Source organism: Nicotiana tabacum, chromosome 19, assembly GCF_000715075.1.
Source record: "Nicotiana tabacum cultivar K326 chromosome 19, ASM71507v2, whole genome shotgun sequence".
NCBI classification, from domain to species: Eukaryota; Viridiplantae; Streptophyta; class Magnoliopsida; order Solanales; family Solanaceae; genus Nicotiana; species Nicotiana tabacum.
Window position 1 is genome coordinate 80,003,661 of NC_134098.1, and position 17,506 is coordinate 80,021,166.

Consider the following 17,506-nt stretch of genomic DNA (forward strand, 5'->3'; position numbering starts at 1 on the left):
ATTGGTGAAATTATTGATAATTAAACTAAAGTGAGTATTAAGTTTTTGACAACTTAAATACTTTTTGTTTGGGTGTATTATTATATATTCACTTCATAGTTAATACTATGTGATAATTAAAATACAAAAAAAGGCTTCTAACTACGAAAACATGACAACTCCAAATACTAGGATCAAACCTAGAAAATCAGGAGGTTTTAGGCCTACAAGACCTTTTACAATGTTGAATTTAAGAAAATATCTTTTTTAGATCTCTTACGTGTAAAAGAAAGATTTCCTACGTGTAAAAGTAAATCTCCTATGTGTAAAAAAAAGAGGTTGGGTCATCCAAATGCCAAACCATGACAACTTCAAATACATATCAAATTTAGAAAATCAGGGTAGAAATGTTAAAGAAAGGTATAGGAAATATTTTTGTTACATGTAATTAATAAGAAAACATAAAAACTCAATTGGGCAACGCTAAAAAGAAACTGGTGCTTGAATATGCGTTTCACCAAATTTGGGGGTGTGACTGTAATAACCAAAACTTTAAAGAGCACCAGACATAAGATTTAGAAGCAAGTCACAGAGGAGACGATCAGTTGAAAATTGGAATCAATTAAGAAGCAGTCACAGAGGAGACGATCAGTTGAAAATTGGAATCAATCAAAGGATGATAAAGGGAGTAATCGTAATGAATGATAAGGGCAAGCCTCGTCTTGTCAAATTCTACGATTATCATGTCAGTCTCCCTTAACCCTTTTACTTTTAAAAAAGGAAGAACAATATATTAAAGCTCGTTTTTTATTTATATTTTTGTGAATTTACTTCTTTCTTAAATCAATTGTTACTTGAAATGTAAGGTTAGCCTGCAGAGAAACAACAAGAGCTTATTCGAAGAATTTTCGGAGGTTCTACTTACATTTAATTTTTTTCTTCGTTTTATTTTAGTATGTCTTTTTTTTTTAAAAATAAAGAATAAAGATTGAATTTTTGAATCTTTATACATATTGATTGGGTTGTAACTGTATTCCATAATAACCCATTTCATTTTTACTGTGGCAGGTTTTAGAAAATGATTCTATGGCACTGCCAGTTTCATATTTTTTTTCTTTCTATGTGGTGATTTGTATACTGTTGATATCTTTTGAATCATTTTTTTTGTGACAATTTTGTGTTGAAGTGCAGTTTTAAGCAGTAGAGCAGAGAATGTAAGCAACTTCGTCAAGGTTGATTCCCTCTTTGGATCAGTATGTGTTTTTCCTGTCTACTCTCTCTGTATCTCTCTGAGTTTGGTTTCTTTATTGTATTTATTATCCCTCAAAATACATGTAAAACATAAGAAAAACCTAGAAAGATTCACATATTGTGCCTCCGCACATGCAGGATACTCGGCTTGTATACAAGACTTATGCCACACTACATATTGTATTCATATTTGACAGCTCCGAAAATGAGCTTGCAATGCTTGATCTCATGCAAGGTATATACTCAGGCTCTGGTCATGCCGATTCAGATACCTTTAACTTTGAAGTTATCATTTAGTAAAATAGATTGTTTAATGGAAGAACCGCGGAAGTTAGAGTATTCATTATCCAAGGAGGAATTATATTTAAGTTATTCAAAGAGCTAAATCTCTCTTCTTTGATAGATTTTTGAACTATTTTTGCTTTTCTTCCTTTGTATTGATAAGTTCAGGCACAAAACTCTTGAGAGGAAACAAACTCGTCCTGAGGCTTTAAAATGATTTCTTGCTTGTTTCGGCTGGCTGCAAAATACTAAAACCGAATAAAAAGTGCTACTTGCTGTAAAGAAACTTTAGCAAACATGTCTCCCCTTACTAAAATAGTACAGATATGGTATATGAGAAGAAATATGTACTTAGAGCATTTTATATATTATGGCGGTCTGAGATCCATGTCTGTGTAAGTGCTTATGCAGTACCAATTTTTAACAAGATCTAAAATTTGGACGGAGTGCTGCATTAATGTTTTGGGAGTTGAACTATGTCTATAGGTCTCATTGGAAAGGCAGGAATTAATTGGTTACTGCTAATCTTTTCTATGTTTTTGTTCATATAATAAGTGTGTGCATTTGCATTGTCTTATGATGGAATACCTGAACACGATTTAACAACCTGGTTTAGAAGTCCGGAACATATTCCAAGCATTGGATTTTTACTTTAATGCACATATGGTCGGCCTCCAAGATTTACTACCTTGATATGTTGTTGACAATTTCAGTTTTTGTCGAGGCAATGGACAAATGTTTCAGCAATGTACGTGAACTTGATATAGTATTCAATTTTAACAAGGTCAGTCGGTCATCTCTCTTTGTTTTAGTATCACGAAGCATGTATCATTTAAAGGCATGCAGTTGTTCTGAGATCTGATTCCTTTGGGTTTTATATCAGAGGACAACTGTCTTATTTGCATTTGACATAATCAAGGATGAGAAACTTGTGATTTAGTTTGTTACTTGCACTAAAACTTCGGGTGTCCTTAATATTTAAGACCTCAGGAGCTGTCTTAATTGCCAAAAATCTCAACTGGACTAAGTCAACTGTCCCTAAAATAACATTGATTAAGAAGCATGGCTAAATGATTTAGTAGTAAGTGGGCCCTTCTAGAAACGAAGGGATGCTTAAGTTTATTAGATTTAGAGCAAGTTAATTTTATGATGCACCAAGGATTTGAGATATAAGAAATGATGGGTGGTGAATCATAGACATGGAGTTTACTTCTTTTGAGGTCAGTTGATAGGTTTTACTTTATGAATTTGAGTACTACTACTACTCTTCTTAGGAATAGGTTGTAAGTTATCCAAGAACAAAGAAGAGATTGGCCTGTCGATAAGTTCTTATTAGCATTGACATCCTAACTTCAGTAACTTCAATTTTCATGTTTGAGAGTTTGCTGATGTATTGAGGCTTTGTAGGTGCATGCTGTATTAGATGAGATTATTTTGGGAGGTCAAGTTCTTGAGACAAACTCTTCAGAAGTGGTGAAGGCAGTTGAAGAAATCTCTAAGTACTTTCTACACCCATTATCTTTCTTTTGTTCTTCCTTTCTTTTGTTTATTATTCACCAGAAATAGGTCAAGATGCTAACAGTTTTTTCTTGTTCAGGATGGAAAGGGCTGCAAATTCAATCATGGGAGTTTCATCAATAACTGGCTGGCAAGGTCGATAGCACACGTTTGACTGTGGTACGTACTGTAGGAAAATTCATATAATCAGTCAGCCAGTAGTGGCTGAACATGAGCTGGGCAGTATTTGTCAACCAAGTTGTTGAACTATTACTTTTTGGTCCTTGAAACACGAGAGTTTTCAGAGAGTTACAGTGGTTTCAAGTTGAACTGTTCATCGTTTCTCGATGGAGTTGAGTTGTGAGTTGTGACGTTTGAAGTTCTATCCCATTTGGAGGAAAAAGGAAAAATGGTAGTAACTTGAAGTGAATATAAGAAAGTGTTTTGGTGCCTATAAGGATATTTCTTTTAACTAGTTGTATCTGTTACATTGTGGCATGCATCACCAAATTGACATGTACATGAAAATGAGACTCCCCGGGGCATGTGCACTATGTCAAATCATTATGGACAGATGATTTTTTGTTGATTAATAAGTTTGAAGTGCCTCTTTGATTTCCTTTTTGCTTATTTTGGGGAAGGGAAATCTGTCCCGAGACCTTGTAGATGTTACCACAAGATTATTCTTCTTCTTATGGTTTGATTTGGAATTTCTGGCATTTGGCCTTTAAATCATGATGGCGAGCCATTTGAATACAACATGGTTTTGGTCTCTGGGTATCTGCGTATAAACAATATGAAGCCAATTGCTAAATGACTCATTGCCTAAAAGAAACAACTTTTATAGGACTTAGCATACTTTTCGATGCTTTGCCTGCACGCATCCTTCTTCCTTTACCCTAGTTTCAACAAACTAAACTTTTTTTTCTTTATTCTTTTTCTTACAATAAATAGTTTCAGGAAATTAAACTTTTTAGAACATTTGATTAAACTTTTTAGAGCATTCAATTCTGTGCCTTTTGAAGGGGAGCGCAACAGTAAAGTTGTCTCCATGTGACCTACAGGTCACGGGTTCGAGCCGTGGAATCAGCCACTGATGCTTGTATTAGGGTAGGCTGCCTACATCACACCCCTTAGGGTGCGGCCCTTCCCCGGACCCTGCGTGAATGCGGGATGCTTCGTGCACCGGGCTGCCTTTTTTATTCAATTCTGTGCGTTTTAATTAGCATATCATGTCAATTAGTGATGAGTCCACTAGTTTCTTAAATTAGAGTCGGTCTTCCTTTTCCATTTCTTCTAGTTGTTTGACTTATCTGAAAAACATTCAGCCTATGAATGTGGTTTCAATCTCCTGAAGATGCCAAAACACCATATAGCTTTTCTAAGATGCACATTGTAAGCTCAATTAGCATCTGGTACTGACAGTGCTCGTGCTGCAGACTGATGAGTTATTTAAAACGAGCACATGCAGCCATTTTGGACGAAAAGAATAGCAAGTATATTATCGCTAAATTTATGATTCCTTAACAGTGTTCCCTAAGACGGTGTTACTTTAGCTTGTGTAAAGTTTGTGCTGCTACCTTCAAGTTTTGAGAGAAAGAGGGTAAGCTTGCATTTAATGAAAATCTTCAGATAGAAAATTGGAGGAAGAAATTTATGAATTTTATTGATATTGTTAGTGATTCTGGTGAGCTAAGTGGAAAGAATTGTTTCTGATGAATTGAGAATATTGTTCTCTCAACCCCTTTCTCATTTCTTTGAGTGAATGCTAGTCAAGCTAATGACACTTCAATTTTGACCACTGAAGTGTTGCACCTGTGTGTAGATCACATAGCTCCAGGCTGGTCATTGGCAAAATTGTTTATATCATATTCCCAAAGAACTGCTGGTAAATGTTAAACAGATACAGGTTCCAGGTTTGCTCCTTGGACAAAAGTGTCATTAGGTTCCTGTTCTTAAGCATTGAACTTATATCTGTTGCCAAGCTTTGAATTAAAGATAAAAAATTTATCTAGGAACGATTACTTAGGAGGGGATGTGGCTTAGCATTCATTGAAACAAGTGAAAACCATGAGAGAACAGGGTTCAAATCTTGAAAGACACAAAGACCGGTAAGTGATTACTTCCTATTTGTTTAAACTTTGGTTAGCAGAGTTACCCCTACCTGAACCTTGAAATAGTCTAGATGCGCATAAGCTGACCCAAATATCACTCTTATTAAAAAGAAGTTAGAATGAAATCTTGTTTTTGGGTACGATCTGTAATGTGTTTATATTGTTCATCTCCTTGATCTGACAATAGCTAAATTCAGCCCAACTCTAAATTTATGACTGCAGAATTTCTTTTTCCCTGTCTGCTGGTCCGGAAATCTCTGCATATCTCTACAAACCATGATGTTATAAGACTTGCATTCAATTAGCTGTCTATGAGGTACTCCAATACTCAGCTCAAAAATAAAGACAATAGCCAAAATTAAAAGGGGCAATTTATGGCTTATGGTCCAACTGTCTGGAAATTTTTTAACAAACCTTAAGCATAGGCAACATCAATTTCTGTCATCTACAGATGGTTTTTGGCTAAAGTCTAAAATAGCAGTAACACTCTGCCCAAAACCTTCAATACCATTCATTTTTCTTTTTAATGCATTAAAGTTGCAGGGAGTGCTGGGTCAATAGTGAATTGGAGAGTATGATTCAGCAACAGTATTTAGTATTGACGCTATTTATGGCTATCACCAGAGTAGCTAGGCTATTCTATACAGTTTTCAATTTAACACTTACTTGGTTTCTTCACCTCTAACTCCAACCTGTGGATTGGTAATTCCAGTCACACTAGGGTATGTGGTTAATCACTGTTTAAACGTATAATATAATAAACTCGCAACAAATGCATGTTAACCTTTGACTTTTTCTTTCTAAACTAAAACTGATCGAGAAAATGGAAAAGCATTCGGACGTTAAAATCTTGAAGCTCGAGTAACAACTTGATTGCAAGTCAATGATATAATAGGACTTCAGAAATGGACGAGTCAAATGGTTTTGTGGCTCGTTACAAATTTGTTTTTAGTTTTATGACCTTTTTTTTTTTTTTCTTTCTTTTTTTTTACAAAAGGACACATAAAAGATCTATCTTTTACACACAAAAAATCTAAAAAAGATGTTTTTTTAATTTCAAGGGGCCACCTTGTGTTAGCTGCTTCAGGTAAGAATATTTGGAGTAATATCTCCTAAAAGTTCTTCTGCAAAACGCTCGAACATTTTACAAGTTAAAAAGAACCCCGTGCATTTCGGGTATTTGCCTTCATGACTTTTTATAATGTTGAAATTAAAAAAGCATATTTGGAGTACCTTGTGTTAGCTGCTTCAGGTAAGAATATTTGGAGTAATATCTCCTATAAAAAGTCACGAAGGCAAATACCCGAAATGCACGAGGTTCTTTTTAACTTGTAAAATGATCAGAGTGTTTTGCAGATGAACTTTTAGGAGATATTAGTCCAAATATTCTTACCGAAGCAGCTAACATAAGGTGGTCTAGTGGTCAGGACATTGGACTCTGAATCCAGTAACCCGAGTTCAAATCTGGGTGGGACCTTTTTGTGTTTGTCTGTGATATCTTGTTTTTTCCAACCCTTAATCTTCTTTGACGAGTCTGAAGAAAAATTTAATAATAGTAAGAAAAAACAAACCAAATTGGTAAATGTATACGACTTTTCTCTCCCGACTAGGGGTGTTCAAAACCGAATTGAAATGGCTTATTGGTATCGGGTTAACGGTTTAACGGACGGGGAACAGATTAAATTTTTTTTATTAACGGCTTATCGGTTTGGGGGCGGATTATTCAATTTTCTTAACGGATAATCCGTTAACCCGTTAAGAATATATATATATATATATATATATATATATATATATATATATATATATATATACTTTATTTTTATCCATATTATTGAACTTGTTTACTGTTGCTCTCTAAACTTTAGAAGAAAGATTCAATTATTTATTACCAGCGTGGGAGGTTTCATAATAAACAATAGTAATACATGAATAAATAAAAAAGCAATATAAGCACGAACGAACAACTGCTAATAATTTGAATGTTTTGCAGGATGGCAACCAACTTCTTGTTAGCATTGCTAGCAATGTTGACTACTATTATGGATAAAAAAGAACTGATTGTCAACATCACCATAGTTTATAGTGCCACTGCACAATACATTAAGCAACATAGAGTAAAGAGAATCACATGCATACTTCTATGAGTACTAAGTATTTATTTGTTTATAAGACATCAAACAGTGTGCCTCGATGGAAGCCCGCCAGTATATCATCTTGATAGAGGACATGGTAGCGGACTTCGCAGCTGGATTATCGAATTGGTTAACCAAGTTGTGTTTTTATTTTTTAACAGTTTGTCATCTTCTTAAATAGTAAGAAATTTGTTCAAATGATACTGTTGATATATTCTGCTGTGCACTTCTCAATCCCTTATCATCCACATGTAATATGAGAAGATAACAGAAGTATTTGATATCCAGTATTTGATTCTAGTAATATGGTCTCATGGTGTAATTTAGTTGATATATATGTATGAGAAATATTTATTATATTGTTGTCTCGGGGATGTACTCCCCAACATTGTGTTGAAGTATGTTAAGTTTCAATTAACTAAAACTAAACTGATAACCGCCCGATAATAGCTAAACCGATACCAATCCGCCCGATATCTTATCGGGTGGCTAGCGGATTAATACATTTAAAAATCGATAACCGATAAGCCAAACCGTTAAGAGTAAATAACCGCCCAATCCGTCCGATAAGCAGCCTTACTCCCAATCTCGCAACGAACAAAAATAAAAAATAAATGAGACAATGTTTCGAAGTCCATACATTTGTTTTTTATGGGAACTGATTCAAAGCAAAGACAAACCAATTGGGAGGTCGAGTACATGGAAAACCACCGGGCAAACCTTTTTTAGAAAAAATAATTTCGGTATCCGAACCAACTTGCATATAAATCGACTATTTTACCTAGTACCTATTACTTTACACTAACACATTATCCGTTACTTTATTTACCAACGCTTAGGTAGATGAAAAAAAGTTACCTAACGTCTATTTTTCTTGTTTGGATTTGAGTACAGATCACGTCTATGGGAAACAACCTCTTTATCTCCACGAGATAGGGGTAAGGTCTACGTACTAAAGGTGACAAACGGGTGAGCTGGGCCGGTCCAGGTCAAGAAAAAAAGTGACCGGCCGGTCACCGTTCAGGGCCGGATTCCGAATTTTACGAACCGGGCTTAATGGGTCCAGCCCCATCCGGTCAAAAATTGAACCGGAACGGTTCCGGACCTAAGGGGCCGGGTCGGGCCGGGTTAGTGTATTTTTTATTTTAATTTTAATTTTGTATAACTAAAGTTAAAATATAAAACAAAAAAATAATTTTATAAAAAGAGTGTTTGAATAAAGGATGCAAAGACTTTAAAGTTCTTATATTTGAATATTTCATTAAGAATTTAAGATAATAGAATACAATGAAGATGAAAAAAAATTGCACTTATAATTTGCAAGTTCAAACTTGCAAATTATATTTTACATTTAACAACTAAATTAATTAAAAAAGAGTAAATTCAAAGTTTAATTATTAAATATAAATCTAGAACTTCAAAGGTTTTGCATTGCCTTAGTAAGTTTTCATAATCAATATGACCTTCTTGGCCATCTTCTGGAGTGTTAAATTCAAAGGCTTTCATAGTTTCATTTCAAATTTACTTCAAATTAATCTAACAAACTAAAACATTAAGCATAATACGTCTAATAATTTTAAAATAACACAAATTGTCTCAAATCAACTTAAAATCTTAAATACGAATTTCTGGAGGACGCTCAAGACAACTCTTCATATGCCTCCTTAAACAGCCTGTGCCCTCCCACTTTCGACAAAGATTTAAGACTCGACCACAGTTCTTGCACTTTACTTTGTGAATTTCTTCATTTTCTTCTATCATCTCAAAGTGTTCCCAAACATATGAGCGCACTCTAGAATCACGGGGCATTATTTAACTTGAATTGAGAATTTGAGTTTGAGAAATAAGAGATGAGTGAAGAAATGAAGAAGAGGGGGGCGTTACCAACGATCAAATGAATTTTTTTTTAAAAAAAAAAAAAAGAAAAAAAAAAAAATCAGAAAATCATTGTTGAACCGGTCCGGGCCGGTCAACCGGTTAACCGGTTCAACAATGATTTTCCTTGACCGAGTTTGACCGGTCCGGTTAACCGGTTTTTTTTTTTACACGGGCCGATCCCCTAACCCAACCCGCCCGCCCCCTATCTACCGGGCCGGGCCAAAAACGGGTCAACCCGGCCCGTTAAACAGGCTTACTGCGTACACACTACCCTCCTCAGACTCCACTACGTGAGATTACACTGGGTTTGTTATTGTTATTTGAGTACAGATCTCCCATCAATTTTACTCGCTTTATCGACGGCTAGACTATACACTTGGGTGCAAAACCACCTGCCAAACTAATACTAAAACAATGGTAGACCAGAACCGTTGTGTTGGAATGTTAGAACAAAGTTGGCATAAGAGCAATATTACAAAATAAGTTGAAATACAGAAGAAGGGCAAGCCTTTGACTTAAACTCTAAGAAGCAAAGCAATTCAGCAACAAGAAGAAAAGACCAATGAAATGCTTTTTTCCTCTCCTCCATTTGGAAAATGAAAGATTCTGTATAATTTACATTCCATGGAGAGAATAGTAAAAGAGTAAGAATTATAAGAAAAGAATTGGAACGAAACATAAGCCCCCAAAACAATCAAGAAAAAGAACCACCACTACTAAATCCTGTTGTCCCAACTCTATCCCCAGAAAATGCAAAAAACTTTAAAATCCCAAAACCCCAATAAACAATTTGATGTTGATGTCCCAGGTAAACAACCCAATATCTCCATTTTCAAAGTTTGCTTTGAACAAAGGCTCTCTTGCCAACTTCCATTACCCAATGTAACAAAAACAATGGCTTCAGAAAACGGAGAATGTACAGGGCAAGGCACCCGAATGCAGACCACCGCGCTGCATTATTAACAAAGAATAAATCACAATCACCTCTCTTCTACTCCTCATGTGGTCTCTCTACATCCTGCTCCTCCAACGGCTCAGGGAAAATCTCTTTCGACTGTCGTCTAGTTGATGAAGAATGACCATTATCCCCATTATGACCACTTCCTTGAGAACCTGTCGTTCCCGATTGCTTCAAACTACTTGTTCCTTCTAACTTATTTGCTGGGATTGCAGGTACCGCCGCTACATCTGAGGAGCTACGCCAGCTGCCAAACAGCGCAGCGTTCCACGAACTTCTCGATGAAGTTGCTCTAAGTCTTGCTGAGCTGGTGTGTTCTTCCCTAACTACCTTCAAAGGATTTTCCAAAGCTTTAAGGATATATCTCATTAACGGTCTCCTCGAAGGCTTGGGGTTGAGGCACGATCTCGCAACAATAGCCATCGCCCATACTTCCTCTAATAAATCTTCATCTATGATTAGGGAAGGATCCACTATGTTTGTGACAAGTTCTTTATCATATATACTAATGTATTTTAGTGTACCATCCAACCACTCCTTCATGCTGGCGTCGTTGGATGCACTGATTCCCAGCTTGCCAGTCACTAACTCTAACAAAACCTTTCCGAAACAGTAGACATCATACGCACAAGTGGCACTAGCTGTACCTGTCCATTCCGGAAAAAGAATATTAGCTTAGGAAGAGAAAAGTAGACTTTGGAGTAATGCTTAGTGATAGTTTGAGCAACAAGGAGTAATTCGGCAAGGTTAAGCAAAACATTGCCACCTAATACTTAGCTCTTTTTGCCTACATTCAAGATAAAAATGTTGTCGATTGTCCAGGCCTTTACTTTCTTTCGGGTTCAGTTCAATCGGAAAACTCCACCTAAGAATTTTAGTTATTCATGGCTTCCAATGAATGCGTACTATTTCTATTTTGTTACCTACACCAATTTGAGATCTTACTCACCAATAACAAGATGGAAAATGTTACCTACAATTTTGAGTTGTTACCAACACTAAGTTGATAGAGTGTATGTTAAGAATATTTTGCGTAAAGTCTATTTACGAGAAGTAGAACTAAACAAAATTGCACATACCTGATGCACCTTGTTCTGATGTCCTGCAAATAAGGAAGAGAAAACTATGTCAAATAGCAGTAAAAACTATAAAGCAGTACAGGTTGAAAGTCTAAGTATTAAAACGCAACAGAACCTATCACTTGTGACATGGTGTTCAGAGGGTTTTGTCCCTGATGCATCTACATCTGGCACAATAAAAGTTTCCTTTTGTGTAATTTGCACTAAAAGAAAGACACTTATCTATATTAATCATTAAAGTAAGTTTTAATAAACCCAACATCTATAATTATTAACAATATTCACACTTTTAAATCAATCTGGATAGTGATTGACTGTAATTATGATCAATGGCGTAAACTTGATTTCTAAATTAATAGAATCTGAAAAGTTTCTACAGAAGCCATGAAGATTAAATCTAGAAGACCTAAAACTTTTGGCATCTAACATAGGACTCCGAACCAATTCTTCAGCACGGCACAGGTAATCAAGGCAAAAATATTCATATTACATAGAAAAGAAATAATTTACGGAGGGATAGAACAAGTAACAAGTGTGTGATGGTCTTTCAGACTAGACTCGCTGTTACTTACAATGCTCCTTGTAACTTGAATACTGAGAAGAACTAAAGATTATATAAAACTGCATGATCACTATCATTCGAAGTTTCGAACTACACTAGCCAGGGCCTATATTACAAGTTCTCATAATTTAAAACAAAGCTAGAGCCAACAGATAGCAGGATGATGAGGTTAAGAGTAAGGTTGCTGCATGAACATTACAATTCTCATTTATAGCATAGCTAATAAAAGTTAAAAATACACCAGATGAAACAAGTAGTTTCTATAACATCAAATCGGAGATGCAGGCCTTCTCACTTGTCTGATAGGTTAAGAAAAGCATGTTAACAATAAAAACGCCTGATGTTAACATCCATTATTTAAAAAAAAACAGAAACAAAATTATTGACCACAGTCATAACAATCTAGTAGTAAACTAGTTTTGTCGTCTAAAAGAAAGGATGGTTAGAAAAGTTACATTTATCATTACCAGAAACAAATAGGATCATAAAGTACTTACTGTGGCAGCCTGAGCAGCCTGGAAATTCTGTTCTGATGGGTGTCTCCTTCTTGTGCACAGACCTCATTTAGACTCCCTAACCGCACTTCAAACTTATCATCAAGAAGTACGCTGCTTGCTTGGACATCTCTGCAAGAATAGGTAGGGCAAAGGAAAAAGGAGAGTTGTAAAAGGTTTTTTTTGGGGGGTGGGGGGGAGTTGAATCCAATAAACTAACTCATGCAATTAAAACCTTGAGGATTTCATGGTGAATTACAGCAGAAAAACTATGTAGACATTTAGGGAAGCATCTCTTTTTGATAATTCCTTCTGGAACGGATATTTGGTTTAGGAAAAAGTCTATCGATCATTTCTTTCTCAAAAAAAAAAAGAAGGGAAGTCTATTAAATGCCCTATGAAAGAATATTTCTTGAACCGAAAACATGCAGATGAACAGTGTGAGAGAAGTGAGTATTGAACACTGACTGGCTCAATAAACAGAATACGTTCGGTAGAAAGGAGGAGAATAAGCCGATAAAGCATACAACAATATATTATTTTTATAAATATCCAAGCTGACATTAAAAAGGGCACCATGGAGATAAAAGGTACAAAAAATAAGGAGTATTATATGACGACTTTGATGTTTAGAAGAAGGTTCATTGGTAATAAAAAAAATTTATAGAATAAAAAACTAAACCGTTCTTAGTTTCAGAAGTAAATTTCTATTTGTATAGTTAGAAAAATTTCTATTTGTGTATTCACAATATCCCATCACAGTAGAAATTTTAATGTCATCAAAATCTAAGGCCACATCCCTCGTACCGAATCTAAAACATATAGAAACTGGATAGATTGGAGATATCACAGCCATGCATGCAACTATAAAAGCAGAGCTTTAAAATTTTTTATAAGTGCATGGCTCTTGACGATATATAGCAACATAACCCCTGAAAGCCAAGTTTTAGGTTTACTAAGCAAATCTTAAATTTATTGCATGCAGATGTAGCTCATAAAAACATAAAGAGAAGCCCTCTAGTTGATAGATTCAAGCTCCACCTCCAAGATATTGTGGAGGCTAGCCCTTACATGATAAACCCTCTATAATAAATAATAATAGTGTAATGAGGCAATAAACATAGTAAATCTCCAACTGATAACAAATCAGAAACCATCAACCATGAATTAATGTTCATTCCCGTCTCCTTAATCCCAAGAAGCTAATAGCTGAGAGCGGATATCTAATATTGTCATTTGTAATTAGGTTTTAGATTAATTTCAATCAGCCAAATATGGCACACATCCATAAAGTTGCAAAGAACCTTAACGTGCATAGAGCCTGTACTGCACTGAATTTACTGGTCCAACTATCTTCGGTTAAAAAATTTAGGAGAGCCTTCTATGGAGATCTCGTCCTACGTAGTTCAGACTTCAGAGACACGAAATACACTACAATTTTCGATAGCTATCATTCAGAGTATTGTCCTAGTATCTTCAATGTGCATTAGCCAAAAAGGGGCGCTCTCAAACAGCCATTCGCTATTGTGATGGTGCACCACTTTTTTCCACATATAACTAAGGGAAACTTTGTTGGGCTCAATAAGATGATTGGATGTTAATGGCAATATTACTCAATCAGAACAGAAACAAGTTTTTAGCCGACCCCAACTTGTTTGAGACTAAGGCAGTGGCGGATCTAGAGGCTAAGATGCGGGTTCCCGGGAACCCAGTAGCTTTTTCCCAAATCTTGTATATGTATGAAATTTTTTATTAAATATCTATAAATATGACTGTGAACCCAATTATTAACTTGAGATTGATGTAGGAACCCGTAAACTTTAAATGATGGATCCGCCTCTAGACTGAGACATAGTTTTTTTTTCCAGAACATAAACAAATCTTTGCTGCTAAAAATGAAAAAACTGAACGGCCACTTATACGACTGACCAACTAATTCCAACTTTTTCTTTTCCATTTATTGGTCTAGCTTTGGTACAATCTTCCGAATTGAAAATTTGAAGTTTCCTGGTTGGATTAGAATGCAACAGATGCAGTTGAATTACATCTTTGGTCGCCAATAGTAATGAATAATGATTTTGGCCTAACTGCTTAGAGTAAGCCATAGTGACTCACAAAACAGCAAAGCAATCATGCACTCATCCTAGGGGAAATATCACACAGAGACAAGACGTTATAGTGACACCAACGGTATAGAACTTTAGTAAGGAAAACTTTTGCTTAAACCATCACAGTCCTGGATTATCTTCCAGACTATTAAATTAACAGGCATATCCTTTATAACCTTTTGAGTCTACAAAAAAATCGCTAATTATGTACAACCAAGGAATACATATAGAAACAGTAGCTGCAACTCTTCCAAGATTATGATTACAATGTTTAAACGAAGACTTGTAGTTATGAGAGTGAGACATAAATGCACTTGCAAACATGGAAATCCACTAGTAAATCACAGAAGTAAGTCTAGCATAACTATTAAAAATTTCTAATATTAACCATAAAAGTGGCGGCACGTGGAAGTAAGAGAAATGCAATATGACAAGGCCTTGATACCTGTGCACTAGAGGCGGGTTACATTCATGATGTAGATAAGACAAGCCCTCAGCAGCTCCAATAGCAATTTTCAGTCTTGTTATCCAATCCAATGACTGCAAACTATCATCATCCGAATTGTTTTTTCTAAATAAAGAACTGGATAGATCTCCATTTGGCATATACTTGTAGACCAGAAACTTCTCATTCTCATTCTCCAAACAATGTCCCATAAAAGGAACTAATCTTGAGTGAGATACTTTGCTGAAGAAGTCCAATTCTGACAAATATGCTTCCTTTTTTGCAGAGCGCACATCAATTCGTTTTACGACTATAAGTGTCCCGCCTTCTAGGGTACCACGGAAGAGATCACCAGAATGGCCGTGCTTCATAAGATTTGAATCACTGAACTCACCTGTGGCTTGAAGAATCTGCTGGTAGGTAAATGCATCTCCTAAACTTGAAAAATTCAATGATACTCCGGGAGGTGGTGGTGGACTTGAACTGGCCGGACCTGGCCCAACCTCAGTGGCTCTTTGAGTTGTGGCACCCCTTTTGCGGGTGCAAGCAAACAGCAGAACTAGACAGATAAGGACGAGTGCAATTAATCCAACACCCCCCAGAACGGCTGCCAATATGATTACATTTTTGTGACTCTTTTTATTGGATTCGGGAGTTGGAAGAGGCGGCTTTGTGGCATTTGGCTGTCCAAAATCATCAAAAGACAAGCCCCGCTCGCTGTAGAAAGATGCACACTCACTCCTACTCCTTTGACTTGTTACATTTTGGAGGCAATTTCTATTAACTGACACATTGCTTTGTCCATAATCAGGGGCTTTGCCTTGAAAATAGTTTCCTGATAGATCTAGAAAACTGAAGCTTCTGCCTAAAGATGGCAAATTTCCATAAAACATATTCTGAGAAAGATTAAACACCACGCTGGTGGCATTTACAATAGAACTAACATTTGGCAGAACGCCGGTGAAGTTATTCGCAGAGGCATCTAGAAATTGCAACCCAGGCATTGACCACAAAGCATCAGGCAACTGTCCAGTTAAACTATTGGAGCTGAGGTCAAGGTCAACCAGATTAGAAAGGTTACCGAGTTGGGCGGGAATCGAAGAAGATAAAATGTTACCAGACAGATTCAAGAACTTCAGCTGAAGCAAACTCCCAATTTCTTGAGGAATAGTTCCATTCAAGAAATTTGAGGACATATCAAGCAAAGTAAGGTTCTGAAGAGAACCAAATTCAGCAGGAACGAACCCCACAAGCTTATTATTCGAAAGATCAAGAATCGAGAGGCTAGTCAAATTGCCAAAGGTGGAAGGAATAGGACCAATAATGGAACATGACTTAAGATCAAGAATTCTAAGAGATGCAAGCCTAGGACCAAACCATTGAGGAATAGAGCCAGGAAGTGCAAAATTGGAGGCATTAAAAGATTCCAAAAAAGTCAAATTTTGGAGGGCATCAACTGAGAATTGAGGGTTTTGACTCCCAACTCTGGTTCTCTTAAAACCAGATATGTTGATCTCAGTAACTCTACCATTCTTGCAAACAATATTTGTCCAGTTTAAACAGGGGTTACCCTTTATAGGCCATTCTTTGGCTCTTAACCCTAATGAAGATCTCAGTTGAAGCAACGCAAACTTCTCAGCTAAAGAACTGACAACACCCTGCTCAAATGTTGAGTCAAACAGCAAGAAAAACACAAAACAAAACAAAACCACTCTGCCCTTTAAGTGCAACATTTCAGCTGAACCTTCATTTAACTTCGAAATTGAAAATTCTCATCTTTTTTCTACTCTACAATCACACATACATATATATATATACGATTCTTGATATAAAAGGGAATATACATTCCGTGTCAGAAAAATTGAAGGGCTTACCTTTTTGAATGAATCACAACAAAAAAGCTTTTCTTTTGTTTTTGATTCTTGAAAAAAGAAGAGTGCTGTGTTAGTACTGTTTCTTTCTCTCTCTCTCTACCAACTCTTTCTTTCAGTTTCTTCGGTTGATGGGTAAGAGAGATGATTAAAAAATGGTCAAAAGTTTTGGGTTTTTTTTTTCAGAGAGAAAGTGGTGTGAATGAAGCAAAGAGAGAGAAGTAGATGTAGAGAGAGAAAGTGAAAGGCTGGTCTGAGTCAAGAACTCTCTGTGATTAATTGGAACACTGCTATACTCTTGTTACTGTAATCCCCTCTCACAAATCAACAAAAATAGACTACTACTACTTTTTTATGGGTAAATTTTTTACCCCTTTTGGCAATAATTCTGACAAAAAGTTCCCAAAAAACAAGTTCATTTCGGTCTTAATTAGAGACTTGAGTTCGAACTATAATAATAAATTTTTTTTTTTTTGGTGAATTCAGATTAATTAAACCCCAAAAAATGAAAAAATTATCAGCATCAAGTAAAAAACAAAAGAAGCCGCGGGACGTGGTCTGAAAATGTGTGTTTCTATCTATTGCTCGAACCATGGGCTCAGTCATGGCTCATGGGTTGGGTTCGGAATTGGGGTTGGGGAGAGGGGTGTTGGGTGGGTGGGGGTTGAGGGTTTAGTTGACTACGGAAAAGATGCAAAAAACAGCTAAGCTAAAAACTACTACTTTAATTAATAACTTAATTTGGTTTGTCTCTCACTAGAATCTCTCTTCTAATAATTTCTGTAATTATTACTTTTTCCCACCTGTTTTGGTAGATCAGTAGTGAGTATCATCTGGTAGTGTTATGATTCGG

General features: G+C 36.1%; 2 protein-coding genes across 6 annotated transcripts; one reads left to right on the forward strand and one right to left on the reverse strand.

Moving 5' to 3' along the window:
- The first annotated feature begins 606 nt into the window (after positions 1 to 606).
- LOC107814722 (AP-3 complex subunit sigma) lies at positions 607 to 7,562 on the forward strand. Of its 5 annotated transcripts, XR_012702819.1 has the most exons (11): positions 607 to 724; positions 851 to 893; positions 1,171 to 1,232; positions 1,369 to 1,465; positions 2,226 to 2,296; positions 2,920 to 3,011; positions 3,110 to 3,189; positions 4,835 to 4,925; positions 5,025 to 5,120; positions 5,346 to 5,439; positions 7,117 to 7,562. XR_012702819.1 is itself a non-coding variant. In XM_075238064.1 (8 exons), exons 1-7 carry the CDS (start codon positions 656 to 658, stop codon positions 3,171 to 3,173), a joined length of 498 nt encoding a protein of 165 aa, XP_075094165.1. In that variant the 5' UTR covers positions 607 to 655; the 3' UTR covers positions 3,174 to 3,189; positions 7,117 to 7,562. The 5 variants fall into 5 exon arrangements, 2 of the variants coding, with proteins under 2 accessions (XP_075094165.1, XP_016495659.1); XR_012702821.1 differs by lacking the exon at positions 4,835 to 4,925; XR_012702820.1 differs by lacking the exons at positions 4,835 to 4,925; positions 5,025 to 5,120.
- A 2,131-nt stretch (positions 7,563 to 9,693) lies between these two features.
- On the reverse strand, positions 9,694 to 16,973 carry LOC107795051 (putative LRR receptor-like serine/threonine-protein kinase At2g16250). Its single transcript, XM_016617620.2, has 4 exons — positions 14,783 to 16,973; positions 12,233 to 12,361; positions 11,174 to 11,196; positions 9,694 to 10,741 (listed from the first exon to the last, which is right to left on the reverse strand). Exons 1-4 carry the CDS (start codon positions 16,513 to 16,515, stop codon positions 10,128 to 10,130), a joined length of 2,499 nt encoding a protein of 832 aa, XP_016473106.2. The 5' UTR covers positions 16,516 to 16,973; the 3' UTR covers positions 9,694 to 10,127.
- Positions 16,974 to 17,506: the final 533 nt, after the last annotated feature.

What these genes read in the sequence shown, in the direction of transcription:
- LOC107814722 (XM_075238064.1), top strand. Translation starts at nt 656, where the DNA reads ATGATAAAGGGAGTAATCGTAATGAATGATAAGGGCAAGCCTCGTCTT. An exon ending in TCAAATTCTACGATTATCAT is followed by an intron (nt 725 to 850) that starts GTCAGTCTCCCT and finishes ATGTAAGGTTAG; the next exon opens with CCTGCAGAGAAACAACAAGA. An exon ending in TAGTATTCAATTTTAACAAG is followed by an intron (nt 2,297 to 2,919) that starts GTCAGTCGGTCA and finishes GAGGCTTTGTAG; the next exon opens with GTGCATGCTGTATTAGATGA.
- LOC107795051 (XM_016617620.2), bottom strand. Translation starts at nt 16,515, where the DNA reads ATGTTGCACTTAAAGGGCAGAGTGGTTTTGTTTTGTTTTGTGTTTTTC. An exon ending in AGGCTGCTCAGGCTGCCACA is followed by an intron (nt 11,197 to 12,232) that starts GTAAGTACTTTA and finishes CCTTATTTGCAG; the next exon opens with GACATCAGAACAAGGTGCAT. An exon ending in ATCAGAACAAGGTGCATCAG is followed by an intron (nt 10,742 to 11,173) that starts GTATGTGCAATT and finishes CGGAATGGACAG; the next exon opens with GTACAGCTAGTGCCACTTGT.